This window comes from Esox lucius, chromosome 13, assembly GCF_011004845.1.
Source record: "Esox lucius isolate fEsoLuc1 chromosome 13, fEsoLuc1.pri, whole genome shotgun sequence".
NCBI lineage: Eukaryota > Metazoa > Chordata > Actinopteri > Esociformes > Esocidae > Esox > Esox lucius.
Genome location: NC_047581.1, coordinates 21,395,470 through 21,419,810, shown reverse-complemented (window position 1 = coordinate 21,419,810; position 24,341 = coordinate 21,395,470). Strand labels below are relative to the sequence as shown.

Here is a 24,341-nt window from a genome sequence, read left to right as displayed (position 1 = left end):
GTAGACAGAGGAGAAAGAGTGGACATAGGAGAGAGAGCGGAGAAAGGGGAGAGAGGAGACAGAGGAGAGAGAGTGGAGAAAGGAGAGAGAGGGGACAGAGGAGAGAGAGGAGAGAAAGCGGAGAGAGGAGAGAAAACAGAGAAAGGAGAGAGAGTGGAGAAAGATGACAGAGGAGAGAGAGCAGACAAAGGAGAGAGAGGGATTAGTGGGGCTGACATGGAATCAGCTATGATTCAGAACCGGATTAGGAAGAACCCAGTTGGTCGCCCTAGATCATCCACAGACCTCCACAAACACCTTGATCCTAACGCTAGCACCAGATTGCCTAGCCCTAACCCAAACCATATCCCTAGTCCAAGGTCCTCCCTCAACCCTTACCCAAGACCTCCCAACCTAAGCCCCAGCCTTAACCCCAACCCCAACACCAGCCCAAAACCCTGCCCTAACCCTAGCCCCAGACCTCCCAAGACTAAGGACCGGTGGTCCTACCTGAAGTCCCGAAGCCCCCCCAGCCTGGTCCAGAGGGAGTGTGGCCCCCTGTCAGGCGTGTCTGAGCCCCCCTCTGCCTTCCCTATCACCCCATCCAGCCCCCTGTACACCAACACGGACAGTCTGACTGTCCACAGCCCCGCCAAGCGCAAGCGAGGTCGTCCCAAAAAACAACCCCTGCTCACCGTGGAAACCATCCATGAGGGCACCTCCACCTCACCGCTAACCCCTCTGGCCCGGGACAGGAGGAAGACTCACACACTAACCACGTTGGCGCAGATGGCATCTGGTTCCACTAGCCCCAATAGTAATGGGTTGAAACTGAAGCGTGGCGCGGGTGGCCATGTCAGGCCGGTGAAGAGGCTGAAGTTGGGGAAGGTGCAGAGCATCCTGAACGAGATCCTATCAGGCTCAGGCCAACATGGTAGCCTGGCACTGAAGTCCGCATCTGCTCCCGTCTCCTCCGCCATGACTGCCATGGCCTCCACCATTGAGGCCCGTCTGGGGAAGCAAATCAATGTCAGTAAGAGAGGAACCATCTACATTGGGAAGAAGAGAGGAAGGAAGCCACGCTCCGACACCCAAACCCTGACCCCCAAAGGTGGGGCCAAGCCCCCCGTGCCTGTGTCCATGTCCAGCCTGTACGACAGCCTCCTAGTGCCTTCCACTGCGCAGCCCAGCTCCACCAGCCTCCTCCTCAGACCCAGCCACACTCTGTCCTCTCTGGGTCCTCATGGGCCCCACTCCGACGTCACCATGCCCAGCCTGCAGCCCATCAGTGCCCTGCCCTCTAAACCGCCCGGCAGGGGGCTTCTTGGAGCCGGCTGGAAGCTTTCTCCCCCACGTCTCCTGGCCAACTCCCCATCCCATTTGTCTGAAGGGGCGGCATCTGTCAAAGAGGTGACACTGTCGCCCATCAGCGAATCACACAGCGAGGAGACCATTCCCAGCGACAGTGGCATTGGGACGGACAACAACAGCACTTCTGACCAGACGGAGAAGGGAACCAATGCACGACGCAGGTATCTATCTATCTACCTACCTACCTATCTTTCAGATTAGTTTGTTGGATGGTAGTGAGGGACCCAAAGAACGCCCAGGGGTCTGGTTTGAACTACAGTAGTAACATTGTTCCCCCTGGTTGACAGGTTTTTGTGTGTGTTGTTTTTGTTCCCCCTAACATTTTGTTTGTGTGTGTTGTTTTTGTTACCCCTTACATTTTGTTTGTGTGTTGTTTTTGCTCCCCCTAACATTTTGTTTGTGTGTGTTGTTTTTGCTCCCCCTAACATTTTGTTTGTGTGTGTTGTTTTTGGTCCCCCTAACATTTTGTTTGTGTGTGTTGATTTTGGTCCCTCTAACATTTTGTTTGTGTGTGTTGTTTTTGCTCCCCTTAACATTTTGTTTGTGTGTGTTGTTTTTGCTCCCCCTAACATTTTGTTTGTGTGTGTTGTTTTTGCTCCCCCTAACATTTTGTTTGTGTGTTTTGTTTTTGGTCCCCCTAACATTTTGTTTGTGTGTGTTGTTTTTGGTCCCCCTAACATTTTGTTTGTGTGTGTTGTTTTTGGTCCCTCTAACATTTTGTTTGTGTGTGTTGTTTTTGCTCCCCTTAACATTTTGTTTGTGTGTGTTGTTTTTGTTCCCCCTAACATTTTATTTGTGTGTGTTGCAGATATTCGTTTGATCTGTGTGGGTTTGAGGCTGCAGAGGCTGCAGTGCTGGAGGCATCCAGTCGAGGCAGTAGGGGTCGCTGTGAACGGCAGGCAGCAGTGGTGGATAACTTCCTGTCCCAGCAGGAGAAGAAGCAAAAACACCGCAGGAAGAGGAAGTGCCTGCAGAGCAGAGACCACCTGCACTTTCTTTCTGAGCTTGAAGAGGTATTCAATAATTTCCTAAAAAAACCACCGCAAACGTATGTTAAATTCTGTTCGTCCAAGTGAACGTGAGAATCAAATCCCAGACTGCACCTGGATCAATGATTTTGTCATTGTGGCTGTTCTACTGAAATGGTGGGAAGTCAGTTCCAGTTTCTTACAAGTAGTAACGTGACTCTGATCAGGTGCTCACTTGAATGGCACACAACCTCCCTCATATCCACATCTGTAAATCAAGAATAGGGGACCTGCTATAATTAGGACCTGCTGTGATTAGAAATTCAACCATAGTGTAGGAGGAGAATGAAGTTGTCACTAGACACATTGCATGATGAGAAATCAGAGTTGTAACGGCTCAAATAGACCACGTGAAATAGTCAGCCATGAAAACCTATGAGGCCACACTTCGGCTAAAATCATTGATTTAAACCATTTATCTAAAATGGCTGTTAGCTTTTGTCATAGGTCAACCTCGTAAAATTATTCTTAAAGCTAGGAGCCAATCAGCTGAGAACATATTCATATCTGGTAATGAAATCCTTATCAGCCAATTAAAATTACATCTGTCCACCGGCATATTCTGATAGTGAAATAAACCAAATCACCCCTAGACATGTGTCAGAATAAGTAACTCACATCAATTGACAACAATAATTTGAAACGTTTTAACCATTTTCAGCACGAGTTTAAGTCCTCCCTAGGGTGAGGATTTTGCCTTTAAAGTGAGGAGTTACATTCATTCTAGAATTGTTTTGAGAAGGTCATCTCAGTCATCTCCATGAAAAGAAAGATATAGAATGAATTTCATAAGGAGCTTGGCCTACATCTTCATTTAGTGTTCTTCACAAACATGGCTGTGAGACCACAATAATCATAGTGTAGCTGGTTGGAAAAGGGCTATATGTTATCTTATAAAAGTGTTATATCATTATATGTTATATTATAGTAAGCTTAGCAAGGCTAATTTAATTGTTAAAATTGTCACCATAAAATGTTGGGTGTTTTAAAACTTTAAACCAGTAGTGTAAAGGTGTTCCATCATTTATTTTATGTAGATGCGCAAAATGACTCTTAAACAATTTAAATTCATTCTGTAATAATTTGTTTTGAGAAATGTATTTTATGAGAGTATAATTGTTTATGGAAGAGTTATTCCCAGTAGAACATTTCCGGCCCCCTGTAAAAACGTCTGGTCACCATAACAATAATAGTTTAATAGACCTGGCTTAGATATTCAGACACTAGTGTCAAAACAGTCTAGCCTCTGATGTATTACAAATGAGATAAGATGGAGGCAAACACATTGTAAAAAACTTGTTTGTGATTATAAATAATTGTTATTTATCTTATAAATTAATTACGGATATAATCTCTGTCTAACATCTTGGTTAATTCTACCAGTAATATATAGTCCAGCAATAATGTATTGTCCTGCAGTAATGTATTGTCCAGCAGTAATGTATTGTCTAGCAGTAATGTATTGTCCAGCAGGAATGTATTGTCCAACAGTAATGTATTGTCCTGCAGTAATGTATTGTCCAGCAGTAATGTATTGTCTAGCAGTAATGTATTGTCCAACAGTAATGTATTGTCCAACAGTAATGTATTGTCCAGTAGTAATATATTGTCTAGTAGTAATATAGTGTCCGATAGGCAACTCTGCAGTGTACTCAGGCAATTTGGCAGATTTTTACAAACTTCAATGGCAGTCTGTGGTTCTGATCCCTAGATTCTGGAATACTGTAAAATCCATGGGAAACACAATCTCAGCTGCCTATAGCATTAAGGGATGACAGTATAATATCTACACACAAATCAAACGCTGAGTTTCAATAGTCACTTTTTTAAGGGCTGGCCATGCCTTTGAGTCTGCCCAGCTTACAATTACTGCCTGCACTGGGCCCTCGACTCCCTGCAGAGCTTCCCCTCAGGTCACCCCCCACTTCTCCTTTGGCCACTAAATTATGTGCAGAAGGAGTCTAAAACTGGTTGGATGATATTTTTTTTTTAGACTGTGCAAAAACTAATCTCAGCCCCTATCACCTGCCTTTTTAACCTCTCATTACAATCAACTGTAATCCCACAGGATTGGGAAGCTACCATGTGATTTACAGAAAAAGCAGCACTGTGCCAGTGACTTTGTTTATTTATCTAAAGCTTTTGATTCCGTCAACCATCACACCCATATTAATAGAACCTAGGCTTCTCAGAGGACTGTCTAGCCTGATTTTAAAAATGACTGTGTACAATGCGTCAACAACTATGGCATTTTCTATGGGTGTCTATCAAGGTTCGGCTGACCCTATTCTGTTTTTATTAATGGTGCTGTCCTTTCAGCCGGTAACTCCCTCATCCACCATGCCCCTCTACCTATGCTCCCTTCCAATATCTGCTACTCATAAAGTAACCTGCATTGCAGTAGATATATTTCACTCTGGTCACTCCTAAAGCCTATTCTTCCTTTGGTCAACACTTATTTCAGTTTGCTGCCAATTATCAGAATTAGTTGCAAAAGACCCTTAAGCCAGTAGTAATGTCTAGTCCAGTAGTAATGTCTTGTCCAGTAGTAATGTCTTGTCCAGTAGTAATGTCTAGTCCAGTAGTAATGTCTTGTCCAGTAGTAATGTCTTGTCCAGTAGTAATGTCTTGTCCAGGAGTAATGTCTTGTCCAGTAGTAATGTCTAGTCCAGTAGTAATGTCTAGTCCAGTAGTAATGTCTAGTCCAGTAGTAATGTCTTGTCCAGTAGTAATGTCTAGTCCAGGAGTAATGTCTTGTCCAGTAGTAATGTCTAGTCCAGTAGTAATGTGTAGTCCAGTAGTAATGTCTTGTCCAGGAGTAATGTGTTGTCCAGGAGTAATGTCTTGTCCAGTAGTAATGTCTTGTCCAGGAGTAATGTCTTGTCCAGTAGTAATGTCTAGTCCAGTAGTAATGTCTTGTCCAGTAGTAATGTCTAGTCCAGTAGTAATGTCTTGTCCAGGAGTAATGTCTTGTCCAGGAGTAATGTCTAGTCCAGTAGTAATGTCTTGTCCAGTAGTAATGTCTAGTCCAGTAGTAATGTCTAGTCCAGTAGTAATGTCTTGTCCAGGAGTAATGTCTTGTCCAGGAGTAATGTCTAGTCCAGGAGTAATGTCTTGTCCAGTAGTAATGTCTTGTCCAGTAGTAATGTCTAGTCCAGTAGTAATGTCTTGTCCAGTAGTAATGTCTAGTCCAGTAGTAATGTCTAGTCCAGTAGTAATGTCTTGTCCTGGAGTAATGTCTAGTCCAGTATTAATGTCTTGTCCAGTAGTAATGTCTTGTCCAGTAGTAATGTCTTGTCCAGGAGTAATGTCTTGTCCAGGAGTAATGTCTTGTCCAGTAGTAATGTCTTGTCCAGTAGTAATGTCTAGTTCAGTAGTAATGTCTTGTCCTGGAGTAATGTCTAGTCCAGTATTAATGTCTTGTCCAGTAGTAATGTCTTGTCCAGTAGTAATGTCTTGTCCAGGAGTAATGTCTTGTCCAGTAGTAATGTCTTGTCCAGTAGTAATGTCTTGTCCAGGAGTAATGTCTAGTCCAGTAGTAATGTCTAGTCCAGTAGTAATGTCTTGTCCTGGAGTAATGTCTAGTCCAGTATTAATGTCTTGTCCAGTAGTAATGTCTTGTCCAGTAGTAATGTCTTGCCCAGTAGTAATGTCTTGTCCAGTAGTAATGTCTGGTCCAGTAGTAATGTCTTGCCCAGTAGTAATGTCTTGTCCAGTAGTAATGTCTGGTCCAGTAGTAATGTCTGGTCCGAAGTAATATCTTGCCCAGTAGTAATGTCTAGTCCTGTATTAATGTCTAGTCCTGTATTAATGTCTAGTCCTGTATTAATGTCTAGTCCAGTAGTAATGTCTGGTCCAGTAGTAATGTCTTGTCCAGTAGTAATGTCTGGTCCAGTAGTAATGTCTGGTCCGAAGTAATATCTTGCCCAGTAGTAATGTCTAGTCCTGTATTAATGTCTAGTCCTGTATTAATGTCTAGTCCTGTATTAATGTCTAGTCCAGTAGTAATGTCTGGTCCAGTAGTAATGTCTGGTCCAGTAGTAATGTCTTGTCCAGTAGTAATGTCTAGTCCAGTATTAATGTCTGGTCCAGTAGTAATGTCTAGTCCAGTATTAATGTCTGGTCCAGTATTAATGTCTGGTCCAGTATTAATGTCTGGTCCAGTATTAATGTCTGGTCCAGTAGTAATGTCTGGTCCAGTATTAATGTCTGGTCCAGTAGTAATGTCTGGTCCAGTAGTAATGTCTAGTCCTGTATTAATGTGTTCTCCTCTTCCAGGTGGTGGTGAAGCTGCAGCAGCTACGTGTGTCTCACCGGCGCTACACCTCCTGCTACCCTCAGCACCCCTACCCCTCCATCTTCCGTCTCAACTTCCACCACCACTACTATCCTCTGACCTATGACCCCTATCCCTGTGACCCTGCCCCTTACCTGCGCAGGACCGCCGAGCTAAAGGCCAAGAGAAGGCGCGGCCGGCCCGCCAAAGCCAGCGAGCCAATCACATCCAAGCTGCCTTTTGTCCAGGGGTTTGGGTATCCATTGGCGGGGGGGAACTACTATGCACCGTATGCCATGCCTTACGCCCCACCTCTGAGCCTGGGATACTATCCCCCCGCACCCCCCCTTTACTTGCCCCACCATCCGCTTAGCCCCTCACCACCCTCCCCCTTCATGAGGCCTGCAGTTCCCCCACCTAAGTTCCATTCCGGCGTCCACTCCAAGCTTCAGGCCGGGGCCAAGCTCCGGACATCTACCGGGCCACTTCAGGGCTCCTCAGGTCGGGGAGAAGGACTGGGATCCATGAGTAGTGGTGGTGGAGGTCTTGGAGGAGTACGGCTCCACAAGAGGAAACACAAGCACAAACACAAGCACAAGGACGAGACCCCTCTCCTCTCACCCCATGACAGACAAGAGCTAGGTGGACTCTTCAGTGGTGCCAAGACCAATGGGCTGCTCAACTTGCTTACTGACAGGCGGGAGATTACCAATCAGAAGCGTCAGGAGAAGCAGATGGGCGGTGGGAGGGGCTCTAGAGGAGGGTCCAGAGGAGTAGTGTTTGATTCGGACCGTGTCTCTTCTCTCCCAATGGACCACGTCCAGTTCCGCACCCGCACGCCCGGACAGCCAATGAGCAGCTTCCTGAGCAGCTACAGCAGCCAATCACAGCGGCCAGATCTCTCCTCCGACCTTTTTAGATTGCGGGAGGAGGAGGAGGAGGGCACTGGGTGCAGCAGAAGGAGAGGCTTAGCAGTGTTTGGAGAGGAAGGGGTGATGTCATTCCACAATGCCAGGAAAGAGAAGAGCCAGGAAAGAGAAGAGTTGTTTCACAATGCCAGCCCTCCTGTGACAGGTAATTAATTACTACTCTTCAAAGGACTTATTACCACATTATAACATAGTGTGCTTTCACAGCTAACAAAATATTGCCACTGTTTAAATAACTTATTTATTGATTATAGTTTTTTTTCCAGATTTTGCTGATTGGTCAGATAAAATATATGTTTCCTGTATGTGCATAGATTCTTGTTGCTATAGAGAGTAGTAGTAATTTACTAGACAATAACATAAGCTAACTGACAAATTATATCTCAGGTTGCATTTCATGTCACCATTGCTATACATAGCCCTGTCAGCTTGAAGCTAGAATACAAAACTGTCTCCTAATCCTAATATTGTAGTTCCACTTCTCTGATATTTAGCTACTCATTAGCAACTAGCCTAACCTATTTTGAGCTCATAAAGGAATCGTAATTTATATTTTCTCATAATTATTGATATTATGTCATAAAACAAAACATGCATTATCTCCTAAGCCTCTGATAAACCCTAACCTTATGTTTGGTATCCCAAAACCCAATATTCCCCCATTGAATTCCCCAAATAAAAATACAAACTTTTTTTTTAGGACTACAAGTTGACAAGCTATTCATGGGTTGCACATTCACTCACACTACTCTTTTGAATATTCATTTGTGGGCTGATGGCAAACTGTGCCTTCTACTCAATGGCAACTGATTAAGATTTTGTGCATTCCGTAAGTGCATTACTGAGGCTGGAAACACAACACCAATTATAAAGAAGGCATATGTTAATTAATTAAAGCCTTTGTGATCATTTTAATGTCACCAAATAGATTTGAGATGCAATTTAACATTAGCTAGCTAAGTCAAACTGAGTGTGAATTCCACTGAATTTGTGTTAGCTAATGCTAGCATTGCAAGCTGTTTGAACAGTTAGAACAGTTATGCTAGCTTATGACAACATTGCCATCAGTCTGGATGAAATAAATCTGTCTGAATTTAAACCGTAACTAGCTCCTGTTTAAAGTAATTGGCTCCATTCAACTTTTGACCACCATGCATGCGGCCTCTGTAGAATGTTAACAACAATTGCAACGACGCAACCAAACGCATGGCAGAGCTGCAAACCATGAATGTAGGGGAAAATATTGGTATCTCATTATCATTATTAGTAGTAGTAACATTATTTATTTATTATATTAAATGTACATGCATATGCTTTTCTGTAAGATGTCTTCACGATAAATGAAAAAAAGTCAGATGAAAATGCTTAGACGTACAGACAAAGGACTCAGCTCCTAAAACACAAAATACTGAACAAATTAGTAGTTGGTACATTCTGTATTCCGAATGTAGTGAACACATCTGGCAAGAGAGAAAAGAGAGAAAGAATACGAAACGCATGGCTGGAGAGGACTATAATTCACCAATCTCTACCTCCCTCTCTCCCTCCATCCCTTCCTCCCAGCCTGCCAGTGGTTGGTCCCAGAGATATATGATTCCCAGGTTGTGATTTATATTCTCCAGACAGGCAGTAAAAGGCTGTGGCTGTGTTAACAGAGCTGGCCACCAGCCAGGGCTTTAATGACTGGGGCCTAGTCCAGTGGAGGGGGAGAGAAGCCAGGGGCTCACTTAGATTACATCCCCCTCCCCGGGGGACCTGCGGGAGATGACTCACGTACATACTACCCCCTCTCTGTAACCCCCCTTTTCTCTCCCCTTTCTGCCTTCCTCCATCTCTCCTACTGTTGCAGCCCCTCTGTCTCTCTATTCTCTCACTTCACTCTCTCCATTTTTCTACTCCCTCTGTCACTTCCCTGTCTCTACTCTACCTACATCTTTTACTGCACCCCTCTTTCCTCCCACCTCTCTATTCCCTGTCACCCATCTCCCTTTCTCCTCCTCCTCCTCTCTGTCCTCCCTCCACCGGCAGGACTTACTGCTACGCTCCACAGACCAGCCTCAGCCCAATTAAACCACACACACTCCGATCTGAAATTCATATTATTCTCCACTGTTCTGTGATTAACTGTGTTTCTAAATACTTTCCTCCTTGTGATTGGGTGTTTATCTGAGCCTGATTTGAACTGTGTGTGTGTGTGTGTCTGTGTGTCTGTGTGTGTGTTCCCACTAATCAGCAGGTTCCACTGCAGCTGAAAACAATCTTTCACACACTAATTTGCATAAAAACAGGTCATCCTTTTTGCAGAGTTAATAAGAGTGATTTTGTCTATGCATGTACACACACACTGAGATACACACAGTTTCTTGCAGTTTGCTGAAAGCTTTAGATAGCAGTATTTCTAAGACACATTCTAGGATTAGCTTACCATACCCAAATCCAAAGTCAAATAGGGGACACAGAACGGAAAACACATGAGAGACTCAGTTGAAATCATATGAGGAAAAGAACAGAAATCATGTGAGGGACAAACAAGTCATAAGAGGGACTCGCAACAGAAGTCATATGAGGGACTCGCAACAGAAGCCATATGAGGGACTCGCAACAGAAGCCATATGAGGGACTCGCAACAGAAGCCATATGAGGGACTCGCAACAGAAGCCATATGAGGGACTCGCAACAGAAGTCATATGAGGGACTTGCAACAGAAGTCTTATGAGGGACTTGCAACAGAAGTGAGGGACTTGCAACGGAAGTCATATGAGGGACTTGCAACAGAAGTCTTATGAAGGACTTGCAACAGAAGTGAGGGACTTGCAACAGAAGTCATATGAGGGACTTGCAACAGAAGTCATATGAGGGACTTGCAACAGAACTCATATGAGGGACTTGCAACAGAAGTCATATGAGGGACTCACAACAGAAGTCTTTTGAGGGACTCAACAGAAATCACATGAGGGACTTACAACAGAAATCATATGAGGGACAGACAACAGAACAGCTCAGATGAGTGACTTTCTGCTCCTCTGTACTCACACTGAGTCACACAGGCATAGACACTGCTGCCCTGCTGAAGGCCAACGCTTTGTGTGTGTGTGTGTGTGTGTGTGAGTGTTGTAAATCATAAATGAATGCTACTCAGTGCTTAGTGTATTGAACTAATTATTCTTTATCTCAGCAGAAGAGAGGCTATGGACAGGAAGCTGTATTTTCATCACATCATTCATATTTACACAAGAAACAGTCATGATAAAGATCTTATCTCCATCACATAGAACAATACTAGAGCCTGGATAGATGATAGTAGATGATGGTAGATGGTTTATGTCTTTTAAAATCATCAGCAGTGATTTCTTAGCTAGGAGGACTGATGATAGACTGACTATGAACTAATTATTTCCAGAAATGGTATTGTACATTTCCATTGGTCTATCTATTGCATGGTTTAGTGGTTATTACTGTTACATTGTCATGAATGTAGTTTAGAAGACTGTTGAGGGAGAATAGAGAGGGAGAAGGGAGAATAGAGAGAGAGAAGGGAGAATAGAGAGAAAGAAGGGAGAATAGAGAGGGAGAAGGGGGAATAGAGAGGGAGAAGGGAGAATAGAGAGAGAGAAGGGAGAATAGAGAGGGAGAAGGGAGAATAGAGAGAGAGAATAGAGAATAGAGAGGGAGAAGGGCGAATAGAGAGGGAGAATAGAGAGGGAGAAGGGAGAATAGAGAGAGAGAAGGGAGAATAGAGAGGGAAAAGGGAGAATAGAGAGGGAGAAGGGAGAATAGAGAGAGAGAAGGGAGAATAGAGAGGGAGAATGGAGAATAGAGAGGGAGAAGGGAGAATAGAGAGAGAGAAGGGAGAATAGAGAGGGAGAAGGGAGAATAGAGAGGGAGAAGGGAGAATAGAGAGGGAGAAGGGAGAATAGAGAGGGAGAAGGGAGAATAGAGAGGGAGAGTGCAGGAGGCTGTTTGGGGCCTGATTATGCTTTTCCTCCATTTTGGCTTTGGGTTGGTTCAGCCTGGGAACACTGCCCAGAGGGGGGGGGGGGCTTTGAGAGGAGGGAGGAGGTAGAGAGGGTGGTGGGGGGGGGTGGAGGTGAAGAGAAGGATGGCAAAAGGGATGGAGAGAGAGCGCGGCTGAGCTGTGTGTTTGAAGGGCAGGGTGCCCAGTTCACCAGCATGAAGGAAACAATATGGCTTCAGTTTCCTCTGCTCAGCCACTCTCATGCTGAATTGGTATGTGGCTCTGTTTGTGTGTATGAATTGGTATATGTGTGTGTGCGTGTGCGTGTGTGTGTGTGTGGGCATGTGTACGTGTGCGTGTATGTAGTACTTGTATGTGTGTGTGTGTGTGTGTGTGTGTGTGTGGGCATGTGCGCATGTATGTAGTACTTGTATGTGTGTGTGTGTGTGCGTGGGCATGTGCACGTGTGCTTGTGTGCGTGTGTAGTACTTGTATGTGTGGTGTGTGTGTGTGGGTGTGTCTGGCCTGTTTGCCATCCTGTGTCCCAGATGCCTAGAAACACTGATGTGTAGAGACACATTTAATGGTTGAAGGAGACATTTCTGTGGGTTTCCTGCAAGCAGAATAGAAGCTCCTCTCGCTTTCTCGCTGTCTTTTTCTCTCTGTCTCATTCTCTCTGTCTCTTTCTCTCTGTCTGTTGCTCTCTTTGTTTCTTTCATTACTGTCTCCTCTTCGCTCCTTAGCCCAGGATGTATTCTCTACTTCTGCTGCAAGAGGCCTGAATATGGTGGAAATTAGCAGGAAGCAGTTCAAACAAAAATTGTTGTTCTGTCAATCAGTATAGTTTGCATTTGTCTCATCTATTTTTGTTTTGTTTTGCATTCAGGCATTTTCTGAGGACACCCCTGATTTAGATTTTGTTTTATTCTCTCTTAAAGAGCTTGTTATATGGTGCCTTATAACCCTCCCCATCTGTCAACTCAATGAACTTTATTACCATCTTCTGTCAACATCTTGTATCGCCTATAATCACTCAACTAACACGCTCCCCCACCCTCTCTCTCCCTCTCCCCCACCCTCTCTCTCCCTCTCCCCCACCCTCTCTCTCCCTCTCCCCCACCCTCTCTCTCCCTCTCCCCCACCCTCTCTCTCCCTCTCCTCCATCCTCTCTCTCTCCCTCTCTCCCCAACCTCTCTCAGGTGTTCCAGGTAAGAGGAGATATAAGCGTCGTGAGGTGGAGCAGATTCACAGTGAAGTCAGGAGGATGTGTTCTCTCAACAACGTCCTCAACAGTCAGAGGAGCTTTGAGCATGTGCAGAAGATCCTGCGTGTGAAGCGTCTCCAGCGCCAAGCCAAGACTGGCAACAATGTCGTCAAGAGGCGACCGGGTCGTCCCCGGAAACACCCTATTGATGAGTCTGAACCCACTAGTTACAGGAGGGATGAAGGGCGGGGCTTTGGGATGCCGGTACTGGAGAGGTGTGTGGACTTACCGGGCAAACGGAGCTTAAGACCAAGTCCTGCCCCACAGCCGCTAGAGTTTTCCAATCATGATTCGATCTCGGCGGCCATTGAGACGGTGGTGCACAGGGCACGCTCTCCAGCGCCCCCACCAGCCAGAGGAGGGAAACGCAGGGGGTGGCGCAGGAGGGAGGAAGGTGCAGATATGGCCTTCCACTAGCCAATCAGACAGTAGGACAGTTGCAAAGGAACCAGAGAGCTGGTGAGAGGAGCCAATGCTGGCTGTAGCAGCCAAACAGACAGCAACGCTGGCCCCTGCACTTTGACCTATTGGCATGTTTCTCTTCTATGATTGGATGGAAGGAAGGTGATGGCAGTAGGTCTATGGAGGAACATTAGAAGAGTAGTCCTGCACTCTGAACGAGTATTCAAGGACGGACAGTGACTCTTATAATGTGTATGTGATACAATGATGCATACTGTACTATAATATTGTATGGTACTTTACGGTACAATATCTGATACTAAATGGCACTCTTTGATAAGGGACTGTAGGATACTATGGTACTCTATGATACTCTTTATCTGAATGTGGCATTGGCCACGACTTTACCAGCAGACGGGGGGTGGTGATTGGTTAATATGATCATTTGCAGCTCTGCTTATTTTTGCCTTCTCTATGGAAGCAAGTCAAAGACCACCCACCTCACTCTCCAACCCTCCACCCAGATCCCAGGATCCCTACTCACCGACCCCCGTCGTCACCCTGAACCTCTCTCCCCTCGTACCCTCCCACCCTGCCCTGTCCTGGCCAGAGATACTATAAAGGCAATATGTTGGACTGAGCCTCCCTGGCTGTAGGTGTCTACATCCAGGGTCTAACTGTACATACTCCTCTTCACCCGCCTTTTACCCTGGGGAATACAGCCCATCTACATGTACTGGCTTATATCAAATAGAAATGTTGTATCATAGAACATAAAAGTTGGGTATTGTTGTTTTATAACCAAAAATAGACCTGGGTGTGACTCAAGACATGTTTGTTTTCAGAGTGAAGGAACCATATGTATTCATTCATTTATTATGTGTATATAAGAAGGGCATCACATACGTCAGGTGTGTTTGTCAAAACCTTAGTTGGTTTTAATGCACTATATAAACATACATTTAATCAAAGTCAGCACTTACATGCTTGTTCTAGCCTTATGTTTGGCCTTGACTTCAATGGTGGATATCCATTCAGAAACAAGCATTAATTTAATCAATTTGAATATGCAGGATGCTCAACCAATGGTGTCAAACCTAAGCCCAAGCCTGATTGGAAAGTGAAGCTGTAGGAGGGTCTAATGTTCAGTGTTTTGCAGTGAATGTCCGGTACTCTGGTGATTATCTAAGTAAAAATAAAAAAAACACATAATTTAGAATTGGAATAGGGAAACCAAAGTCTCAGATAAATGTGTTTCATAGACTTGTCAAACAGGTTTTGCCAGTGTTCTCATTCTGCAGTTGAACACAAAGGACCGCAGATACTAGCTAGCTATCATGTCTTCAGTATTTCAGAAACAGCAGTGAATCAGTATTTCACTGGGACCTGTGTGTAATGTAAACCTGGAAAGCCTCTCCTCTCTCTGTGAGAGTATTGTCAATTCCAGAAGTTCTGCACGTGCCTTATGTTTGTTTCTTGAACCACCACATTGCAAATCCCGGGGAAATTTCAAAATGGCCGAGAAGTTACTGAGATTGAAATCATGATTGTGCATATTTCGACACGTGTGTCTTAGCCACCACAACACAGGCACTACCTTTGTCTCTTCGCAGCCATACGTGCAACAGACCTGATTCCACTTCAGTTCCAGGCGCCCTTGTGCTTGCCCTGGCTCTTTGTAGTAAACAGATGGAAAGGCTCGGTTCAACACTGTTTTGGGGGAGAAGGTAGATACATCAACATACTGCATACACGCATCCAGTACTTTCATCTGTAAGCTGTGACCAGCAGGGGTGGTAGGGTGCAAGGGAAAGGGGTCCAAGCTGTGCCAGATGAGTTGTGGTTGTAACCATGCTGTCTTACGTAGTTGCTTGCTATGCATCAGGTCTGACCTGGGCTGTCTGAGGAGTCCACCCTTCCACAAAGGCAAATAAGTGTCTTATTTACCCAATAAAACATGACGTCATGTAACCAGAAATGTAAATAATATGAGTAATAATTTGTAAAGCGTTGTGCAGATAGTGACTATCATTTCATGTCAACTTTAGTGACTGCAGCTCCCTGCAGTGCTGCCTTAATCAGAAGTGAAGCTCCAGTACTGAAGTGTTTGTCTGTAAATAATGTCTGTTCTGTTCTGCCTGCATGGATACAGACTGGGTTCCGCTACAAAAATGCTGGGATAGCCCTTCGGACCAACCTCGACCCATCCTAGTCCACAGACGTACAGCACCACATACAGACTTTAGAACCAGTCAGACCCCCATCTGTCAGTCTCTGTCCGTCAATTAGAACCATTGCAAGATTAAGATCCCATGGCCTGTGCCAACCTATGCTAGTGACTTTTGTTGCACTTCAGCCAAGACCGAGAACCCCTGTTGGCTAGCAGCTATACTCCCTTTAGCCAATGGGTGCTTAGTGTTGGAGTGTGTAGAAGTGTGCGCGGGACGTGCTTAGAGGGCATTACCATGGATACACCTGTCCTTGTCACTGTCTGTGTCGGCTCCTGGCGACAGAGAGCAGAGATACCCTGAACTAGACCAGATAATCAAACTGCACAGGAGGCCTGGATCTCTGTCAACCAGCCCTAATGTCTGACTGGGGTATATTCAAGTCTGGATGTGGTGTAGTCCTGGCCTAAGCAGAGTAGATGTGGTCTTGTTATGGTCTAAGCAGAGTAGATGTGGTCTTGTTATGGTCTAAGCAGAGTAGATGTGGTCTTGTTATGGTCTAAGGGGTCTAGATTTACTCTAGTTGCGCTGTAAGGAGTCTAACTTCATGCTTGGCAGCACAATATTCTATGGTTGGTCTCTGATGATGGAGTTAAAACAACTAGGATCTGTCTGTTTCTCTCTCTACCAGCCGATATTCCGGTGCCTTCTACAGCTGACTTGTATTGTCCTGATCCTCTGCTTTAACTACACACAGAGACTGACTGCGTGGTCCAGTACGGTCAAGTTAGGTTTTAGGGTCCCGGCTGTGTATTGAATGCCTACTGTGCTCATTCTAGTCCAGCTGAATGGCTAGCATGGTTCTAGTATGGTTGTAGTATGGTTCTAGGTAGACTTTGCCCTTAACCACATGTTTGGGATCAAAGTAGCCAACCCTAGATCCTAACCTTCATCATCAGACAGAACATCTGGGTCACACTAAGGCCAGGCGGACCGCTCCAATACAGCCAGCGGAGCAGAATTATGAATGCATGTGTCTCAAATCACTCCCTAAACACTAAGTAGTGTCCTACCACACAGCCTGGTGAGAAGCAGTGCACTATATGTAGAATATGGGGTAATTTAAGACACAGTCTCAGTCTCTATTCATATGTGTAGTCATTTACATACTGTATATGTTATGTTTCTAAGCTATAATGTTGTTCAAAGCTGAACGGGCAGATGAAGCATCGATGAGGAAACCAATAAATGTACTTTGCAAGAGCACAAAGTGAGCTCTTAACTGTGTTGGCATATTTTAGTTTGTATACATAGTGTATTTGAACCTTTTTACTAGAGTTGGTTTTCCTTTATTTGCATGCTCGACTTGATTGTATGCATAAATATTTTAGACAAGTGGAGAAGTTGACTTTCAATTGAATTTGGAGCAAGACTTGTACATTGTTTGATATGTTTCTTTTTGTAATGGATTTTTAATTCATAAAGCATTTTTGTACATTGTATGAATATTAAAAATGGCAAATATTTGACATATAGAAATAAGTAAATACTTAGATGCGCATGAATATGCATATATCCTTTTTAGTATGTATATGTAAATGTACACATATATTTTGTATTTGCATATACAGATATATGTCATATGCACATATACATGCAATATATATATATGTATATCCATGACTGCTGGCATGCTTCTGGTCATGTTTACCTTTCATGATCTTGTAGTCTTTTATTTTGTTTTTTTTATTTCTCTTTTCTCTGAGGAAAAGCTTGTTCTTTTGCTACCGTTTTCCTGGCTGGCAGCATTGGGCACTTGATGAAATACAGTTGAACTTGTTCATGTTATTCATTGTGTGAAATAATAAATGAGTTTATTGAAAGCTGATGATGTCATTGATGTGTTTATGTTCTACACCTGTCCTTGAGGTAACCTTCCACAAGGCTGTCTCAAATGGCACCCTTTTCCCTACAGTATGCAGGGCAGTGCGCTTTTCAAAATAGTGCAGTATATAGGGCGCAATTTGGAACTTAGTCATGTTGTAACCTTCATGTTATTGGCTGAAACTAAGTTGTGATTTATTTTGTGATAAATCTCTGTTTACTGTACTGTTTGCTAGCCCACTACACTGTTTTCCACAGTAAATGTATTTGTGTGTGTGTTCCCTAGAATGGTGAAACCAGTAACATGTAAGCTGTGCATTGATGCAGACCCTAGTATGATGTTTTCAGTGGGGATCCTGTCAGCACATCACTCACTCTTACACACCCACACACACGCGCCCGTTTTCTTCTTGTCACATTACATTTTCACTCTCTACAAGTTTGTAGTCCATCAATCACACGCACATATACATTTAAAAGTTACTCCACTACTTTACATCAGCCACACATACATAATGTATTCACTATTAGTGGAACCTACACACTAAGATACCCTCTACGTTTTCTCTGATAGCTCAGCAGGGGCTATGCAGGGTGGGCTGGGCTGCAGGCCACAATCTGATTGGTGTAGTCTGAGAGGGAAGTGACTTACCATTGGCCACTGCCTCCTTGTAAAATTCTCCTGTTGCCATGGTAGCAGTGTGAACTGCCCAAATGTGTCTTTGCATTTGGTGTAGTGCTGATGGAAAGGCTGGCACCAGTGCTGTTGTGCTGAAATCATTCCTCATGTCACGTTTGAATCCTTGTCCTTAAGAGCCTAGCTTTGACTGTCCAGAATGCTGCGCAGGGCACACAAGGTCAAGAAACCTTTAAATATTCAATACTAACCTTACTAACCAAACTACAGACTTTAAAAAAATAACACATAGCTCATCCACTTACTACATTTCTGATTCCTTTCATTCCCGTTACCTAGTTGATTTGGTGATTAAAATGGTCATCATTTGTCTTCCCCAACTCTTCACAGATCTGCCTATAAGATTACAAGGTAAAATTACAGATGTACTACACATTTACGACTGAGTAGAACAGGAAATACCATAATAATATGCTCCATCACCCCAGGCTTAGATAAGAGTCACTACTGGGATCTGGAAAGGACAGACAGTTACAACAGTTGCATCCCAAATGACACCATATTTTCTATATAATGCTAGTACTTTAGACCAAAGCCATAGGACATGGTTGTAAGTTGTGCACCCTTCTAAGGAATAGGGTGTCATTTGGGACAACGTCCTTTGTGGCCGTCTGTCCTGTCCTGTGTGTTCTGTTCTCTGTGGTCCATACGTCTACTGCACGGAGACGGGTGACGACCTCTGGTGGTTAAAGATGGAATACCCTGACTGTCGCTGTCCACAACTCAACACATACTGTAACCCAACAAATTGAGCATGGTGATGTAAGTGTAACTTTATACATTCCAGCGTCTTTCTCTCCTCATCTCTCATTTAGCTGAACTGACCTGAAAACATAGGATGGGAGAATGATACGGTTGATGGTCACTGTGTAGATATCTGCTTTTACCTATTCAGTTGTTACACATTGGCGTTATTGAATGACAGGAAGCCCTATCAGGCAACTGAAATGAATACTAGGCCACATAAAGAGTGAGAGGCCCTTTTCGAGCACCTTCGTGTGTGTCACAGTAGTCACTCTGCATAGCCTCAACATTACCGATCTGGAGGAATCTGCTCTGCATAGAGATGGCCACTGTTGCCACGGTGACAGCATGACTCATGGCAGTTTGTGGAGTGGAGCCTCTATGATATGACTGTGTGTGAGTGTGTGTTATTTTGTGTGTGTATGTGTGTGTGTGTGTTGTGCATTTTTTCCAGATATCTGAATAGTTTTTTATGCTGTGTATTTACTTCATACATATCTTTAGTTATGTTAAACCACTTAATGTCTCTTTTCACTCTCTTTTACCACTCCTTCCTTTCCTCTATCATCTTTTTCTCCCTCTTTCTTCCACTTTCTTCTCTTTGTCTCTCTTCTGTTTTTCTCTTCTCAAATCAGTCCTTCAGTTATGATAATCAGCTGTATTTCTGTCAGTGGTAATTGTCTAGTAGATACATCTATTATACCAAAAGGTCATATATTATTAATGATCCCCAACAGGGAACATACATGTACGCACCCTTGCAGAAGAAGGTATAAATAGACAGATATTTTGCCTTGGGGGGGTGGGCTCAGAGGTGCCTGCCAATCAACAGTCAGATGAAACAAATCAGCTAGTGATGTCATGCGCTTGGGGTTTCCTCTGACTCAGACTGCATTTATTTTTTAACTCTCCAACTTTCAAAATTAAAAAATTATACATAAAGTATATATTAGACTATACACACACACACACACACACACACATACATATATATGTATATGTATATATATATGTATATATATATATATATATATATATATATATATATATATATATATATATATTTATATATAAATATTTATACACTCACCTAAAGGATTATTAGGAACACCTGTTCAATTTCTCATTAATGCAATTATCTAATCAACCAATCACATGGCAGTTGCTTCAATACATTTAGGAGTGTGGTCCTGGTCAAGACAATCTCCTGAACTCCAAACTGAATGTCAGAATGGGAAAGAAAGGTGATTTTACGCAATTTTGAGCGTGGCATGGTTGTTGGTGCCAGACGGGCCGGTCTGAGTATTTCACATCTGCTCAGTTACTGGGATTTTCACACACAACCATTTCTAGGGTTTAAAAAGAATGGTGTGAAAAGGGAAAAACATCCAGTATGCGGCAGTCCTGTGGGCGAAAATGCCTTGTTGATACTACAGGTCAGAGGAGAATGGGCCGACTGATTCAAGCTGATAGAAGAGCAACTTTGACTGAAATAACCACTTGTTACAACCAAGGTATGCAGCAAAGCATTTGTGAAGCCACAACACGCACAACCTTGAGGCGGATGGGCTACAACAGCAGAAGACCCCACCGGGTACCACTCATCTCCACTACAAATAGGAAAAAGAGCCTACAATTTGCACAAGCTCACCAAAATTGGACAGTTGAAGACTGGAAGAATGTTGCCTGGTCTGATGAGTCTCGATTTCTGTTGAGACATTCAGATGGTAGAGTCAGAATTTGGCGTAAACAGAATGAGAACATGGATCCATCATGCCTTGTTACCACTGTGCAGGCTGGTGGTGGTGGTGTAATGGTGTGGGGGATGTTTTCTTGGCACACTTTAGGCCCCTTTGTGCCAATTGGGCATGGTTTAAATGCCACGGCCTACCTGAGCATTGTTTCTGACCATGTCCATCCCTTTATGACCACCATGTACCCATCCTCTGATGGCTACTTCCAGCAGGATAATGCACCATGTCACAAAGCTCGAATCATTTCAAATTGGTTTCTTGAACATGACAATGAGTTCACTGTACTGAAATGGCCCCCACAGTCACCAGATCTCAACCCAATAGAGCATCTTTGGGATGTGGTGGAATGGAAGCTGTGTGCCCTGGATGTGCATCCCACAAATTTCCATCAACTGCAAGATGCTATCCTATCAATATGGGCCAACATTTCTAAAGAATGCTTTCAGCACCTTGTTGAATAAATGCCACGTAGAATTAAGGCAGTTCTGAAGGCGAAAGGGGGTCAAACACAGTATTAGTATGGTGTTCCTAATAATCCTTTAGGTGAGTGTATATACACATACACACACACACACACACACAAACACACACACACACACCCACTGTATGTATGGGTTAAAATTAAGAAAACACTGCAAATTGAATGCTTCTGTTCCTCACTGAAAACTTTCCTTTTCACCTTTTTTCGAAAGGAAAGAAAAAGTTGCAGTGGTCTCTTAATTTTTTCCGGAGCTGTATATTTCCACATTATTGGTTGGAAAACCTGCACAGGGCCTCCTAAAACTTGAATGATTAGCAGTGGGTCTGGGTCTATCGGAACGTCCTGGACTTCCAGGAGGATTCCAAAGATTCCAGAGCAGTTCATGTCCATATCAAACATGGGAGAGATCTGTAGAAAGAGCTTACGTAGCTATACCTTTGAGTAATTAATTCTATGTTCATTATTGAATTGTACAAATGACAGTGTCTGGAAGTGTTATGGAGCAGGCAGTCCAAGACATTCTCATTCTCTGACTTAGGTATTTCAATGCCCAGTTGACAGATTAAAATGTATCATAAAGACGAGATAAGTTTGCTTAAAGTGAGGCCATTTACAAGCACCAGTCAAACACAGAGGGCTTAGAATATTCAAATGCAGGGAGATGTTGTCTTCCTCTAATCTGCAGATTTCTAAAGGAGGCATTTCTAGGGAGTTTATATTTTTCTCTTAGTCGATCAAAGCAGATAATAGTTGTTCTACAGTATCTCACAAAAGTGAGTACACCCCTCAAATTTTTGCAAATATTTGATTATATCTTTTCATGTGCCAACACTGAGGAAATGAAACTTTGCTACAATGTAAAGTAGTGAGTGTACAGCTTGTATAACATTGTAAATTTGCTGTCCCCTCAAAATAACTCAACACACATGCATTAATGTTTCAATCGCTGGCAACAAAAAAAGAGTACACCCATAAGTGAAAATGTCCAATTTGGCCCCAATTAGACATTTTCCCTCCCCTGTGTCATGTGACTCGTTAGTGTTACAAGGTCTCAGGTGTGAATGGGGAGCAGTGTGTTAAATTTGGTGTTATCGCTCTCACACTCCCTCATACTGCTCAACATAAAGATGGCCTAGGCTATAAGAAGATTGCCAAGACCCTGAAACTGAGCTGCAGCACGGTGTTTAGTGCACATGCTCAGCGTTACATCCAGAGGTTGTCTTTGGGAAATAGACATATCAGTGCTGCCAGCATTGCTGCAGAGGTTGCAGTGGTGGGGGGTCAGCCTGTCAGTGCTCAGACCATACGCCACACACTGCATCGAATTGGTCTGCATGGCTGTTGTCCCAGAAGGAAGCCTCTTCTAAAGATGATGCACAAGAAAGACCGCAGTTTGCTGAAAACAAGCAGATTAAGGACATGGATTTCTGGAACCATGTCCTGTGGTCCAATGAAACCAAGATAAACGTATTTGGTTCAGATGGTGTCAACCGTGTGTGGCGGTAACCAGGTGAGGAGTACAAAGATAAGTGTGTCTTGCCTACAGTCAAGCATGGTGGTGGGAGTGTCATGGGCTGAGGCTGCATGAGTGCTGCCGGCACTGGGGAGCTACAGTTCATTGAGGGAACCATGAATGCCAACATGTAGTGTGACATACTGAAGCAGAGCATGATCCCCTCCCTTCGGATACTGGGCTGCAGGGCAGTATTCCAACATAACGACCCCAAATACACCTCCAAGACGATCACTGCCTTGCTAAGGAAGCTGAAGGTAAAGGTGACTGACTGGCCAAGCATGTCTCCAGACCTAAACCCTATTGAACATCTGATCTGTGGGGCATCCTCAAACAGAAGGTGGAGGAGCGCAAGGTCTCTTACATCCACTATCTGCGTGATGTCATCATGGAGGAGTGGAAGAGGACTCCAGTGGCAACCTGTGAAGCTCTGGTGAACTCCATGCCCAAGAGGGTTAAGGCAGTGCTGGAAAATAATGGTGGCCACACAAAATATTTACACTTTGGGCCCAATTTGGACATTTTCACTTAGGGGTGTACTCACTTTTGTTGCCAGCGGTTTAGACACTAACGGCTGTGTGTTGTGTTATTTTGAGGGGACAGCAAATTTACACTGTTATCCAAGCTGTACACTCACTACTTTACATTGTAGCAAAGTGTCATTTCTTCAGTGTTGTCACATGAAAAGATATAATCAAATATTTACAGAAATTTCAGGGGTGCACTCACTTTTGTGAGATACTGTAGATACAGATCCTGTATGATGTGAATCTCTACCTCTCCCCAGAGTTCAAAAGCATTATGTTGGTTGAAAGTGGCAATTGAGGGGTTTTGTGTACCCAGAGCATTGTGTACCTTAGAGATGCATACTGTGATTTTTGATTACTATAATGGGTCTGTCGAGTCAAAATGGCTCTCCCAGAATTGTGTACTGTGTCTTGGATGCAACAATATGTCATCAAAATCACTAGAAATGTAAATTTCATGGCTAACTGACATATGAAAGTTATTCTATTAATACATTACGCACAGATTATAAACATGTATATGTAACATCATGTATACATTTAGTACAAATGTATTTCACATTCGGCCCAAAATGGAAAATGTTCATGTAATTTATTTTGTTGTTTGCAAAAGCCCTGGATTGTATCTTCATTTTGCTTACAAATACAGACTATGCTATGGATAATTGGAATTTTGGATTTACATCAGTCTTTTTTTTAACCTATTCTGTTTCCAGATAAATGGACTGACAATTGAGTCCAGGTGGCTAATTTAACAAAATTGCCTAGAAAATATTTATATATTTTATCTACAAATGGAATTTAGAATTTCTGTACACACAGAAAAAGTAATTTTACTATTGTGTGAGTATTGTATATATGATGGTAGGGGATCATACCAACAGATATTGCATCAAGCACTGCATTGCCTTTCCAAAATATAACCATAAATGTTGAAAATCATGAAAACCACAAAATGCAAAACCACAACAAAGAAAGCTAAGTTTTTTTTAATGAGATTAAAATAGAGGTATAGAGTGTCCCAAAATGGTGACCCAGAATGATGACAGGGGTCACCCAAGCAAAGATAAATTAGACACACCTAGCCGGGACCCATTAGAGCCAGAAGAAACAAGTCTTTATCTTTGATTATCACGCACCTTTCGTTACATTGTTGCAAAGAGACAAGTTCATAATTGCACATTAGAATACACAAAAGTTGGATGGGAGAAAATTGTTGTGAAATGCATTAGAGGTTTAGGGCCAAAGTGTTATATGTTAGGAGGTTTAAAGAGCCTGTAAAGTACTGGAAAAAATTAATTGTTTGCTGATTAAGTTGGTTCAGAATGAGCAAAAGAAATTAGCAAAAAGAAAATGTGGAGAACAAAAT

The 24,341-nt window shown here is 43.4% G+C and overlaps 1 protein-coding gene across 2 annotated transcripts; it reads left to right on the top strand.

Annotated features, from left to right (window-relative positions):
* The first annotated feature begins 129 nt into the window (after positions 1-129).
* Positions 130-17,260, top strand: setbp1 (SET binding protein 1). Of its 2 annotated transcripts, none has more exons than XM_010876445.3 (4): positions 130-1,511; positions 2,159-2,363; positions 6,657-7,728; positions 12,738-17,260. In XM_010876445.3, exons 1-4 carry the CDS (start codon positions 217-219, stop codon positions 13,217-13,219), a joined length of 3,054 nt encoding a protein of 1,017 aa, XP_010874747.2. In that variant the 5' UTR covers positions 130-216; the 3' UTR covers positions 13,220-17,260. The 2 variants fall into 2 exon arrangements, with proteins under 2 accessions (XP_010874747.2, XP_019908281.2); XM_020052722.3 differs by lacking the exon at positions 12,738-17,260 and adding an exon at positions 9,612-11,137.
* The last annotated feature ends 7,081 nt before the right edge of the window (positions 17,261-24,341 follow it).

What these genes read in the sequence shown, in the direction of transcription:
- setbp1 (XM_010876445.3), top strand. Translation starts at nt 217, where the DNA reads ATGGAATCAGCTATGATTCAGAACCGGATTAGGAAGAACCCAGTTGGT. An exon ending in GGAACCAATGCACGACGCAG is followed by an intron (nt 1,512 to 2,158) that starts GTATCTATCTAT and finishes TGTGTGTTGCAG; the next exon opens with ATATTCGTTTGATCTGTGTG. An exon ending in TTCTTTCTGAGCTTGAAGAG is followed by an intron (nt 2,364 to 6,656) that starts GTATTCAATAAT and finishes CTCCTCTTCCAG; the next exon opens with GTGGTGGTGAAGCTGCAGCA.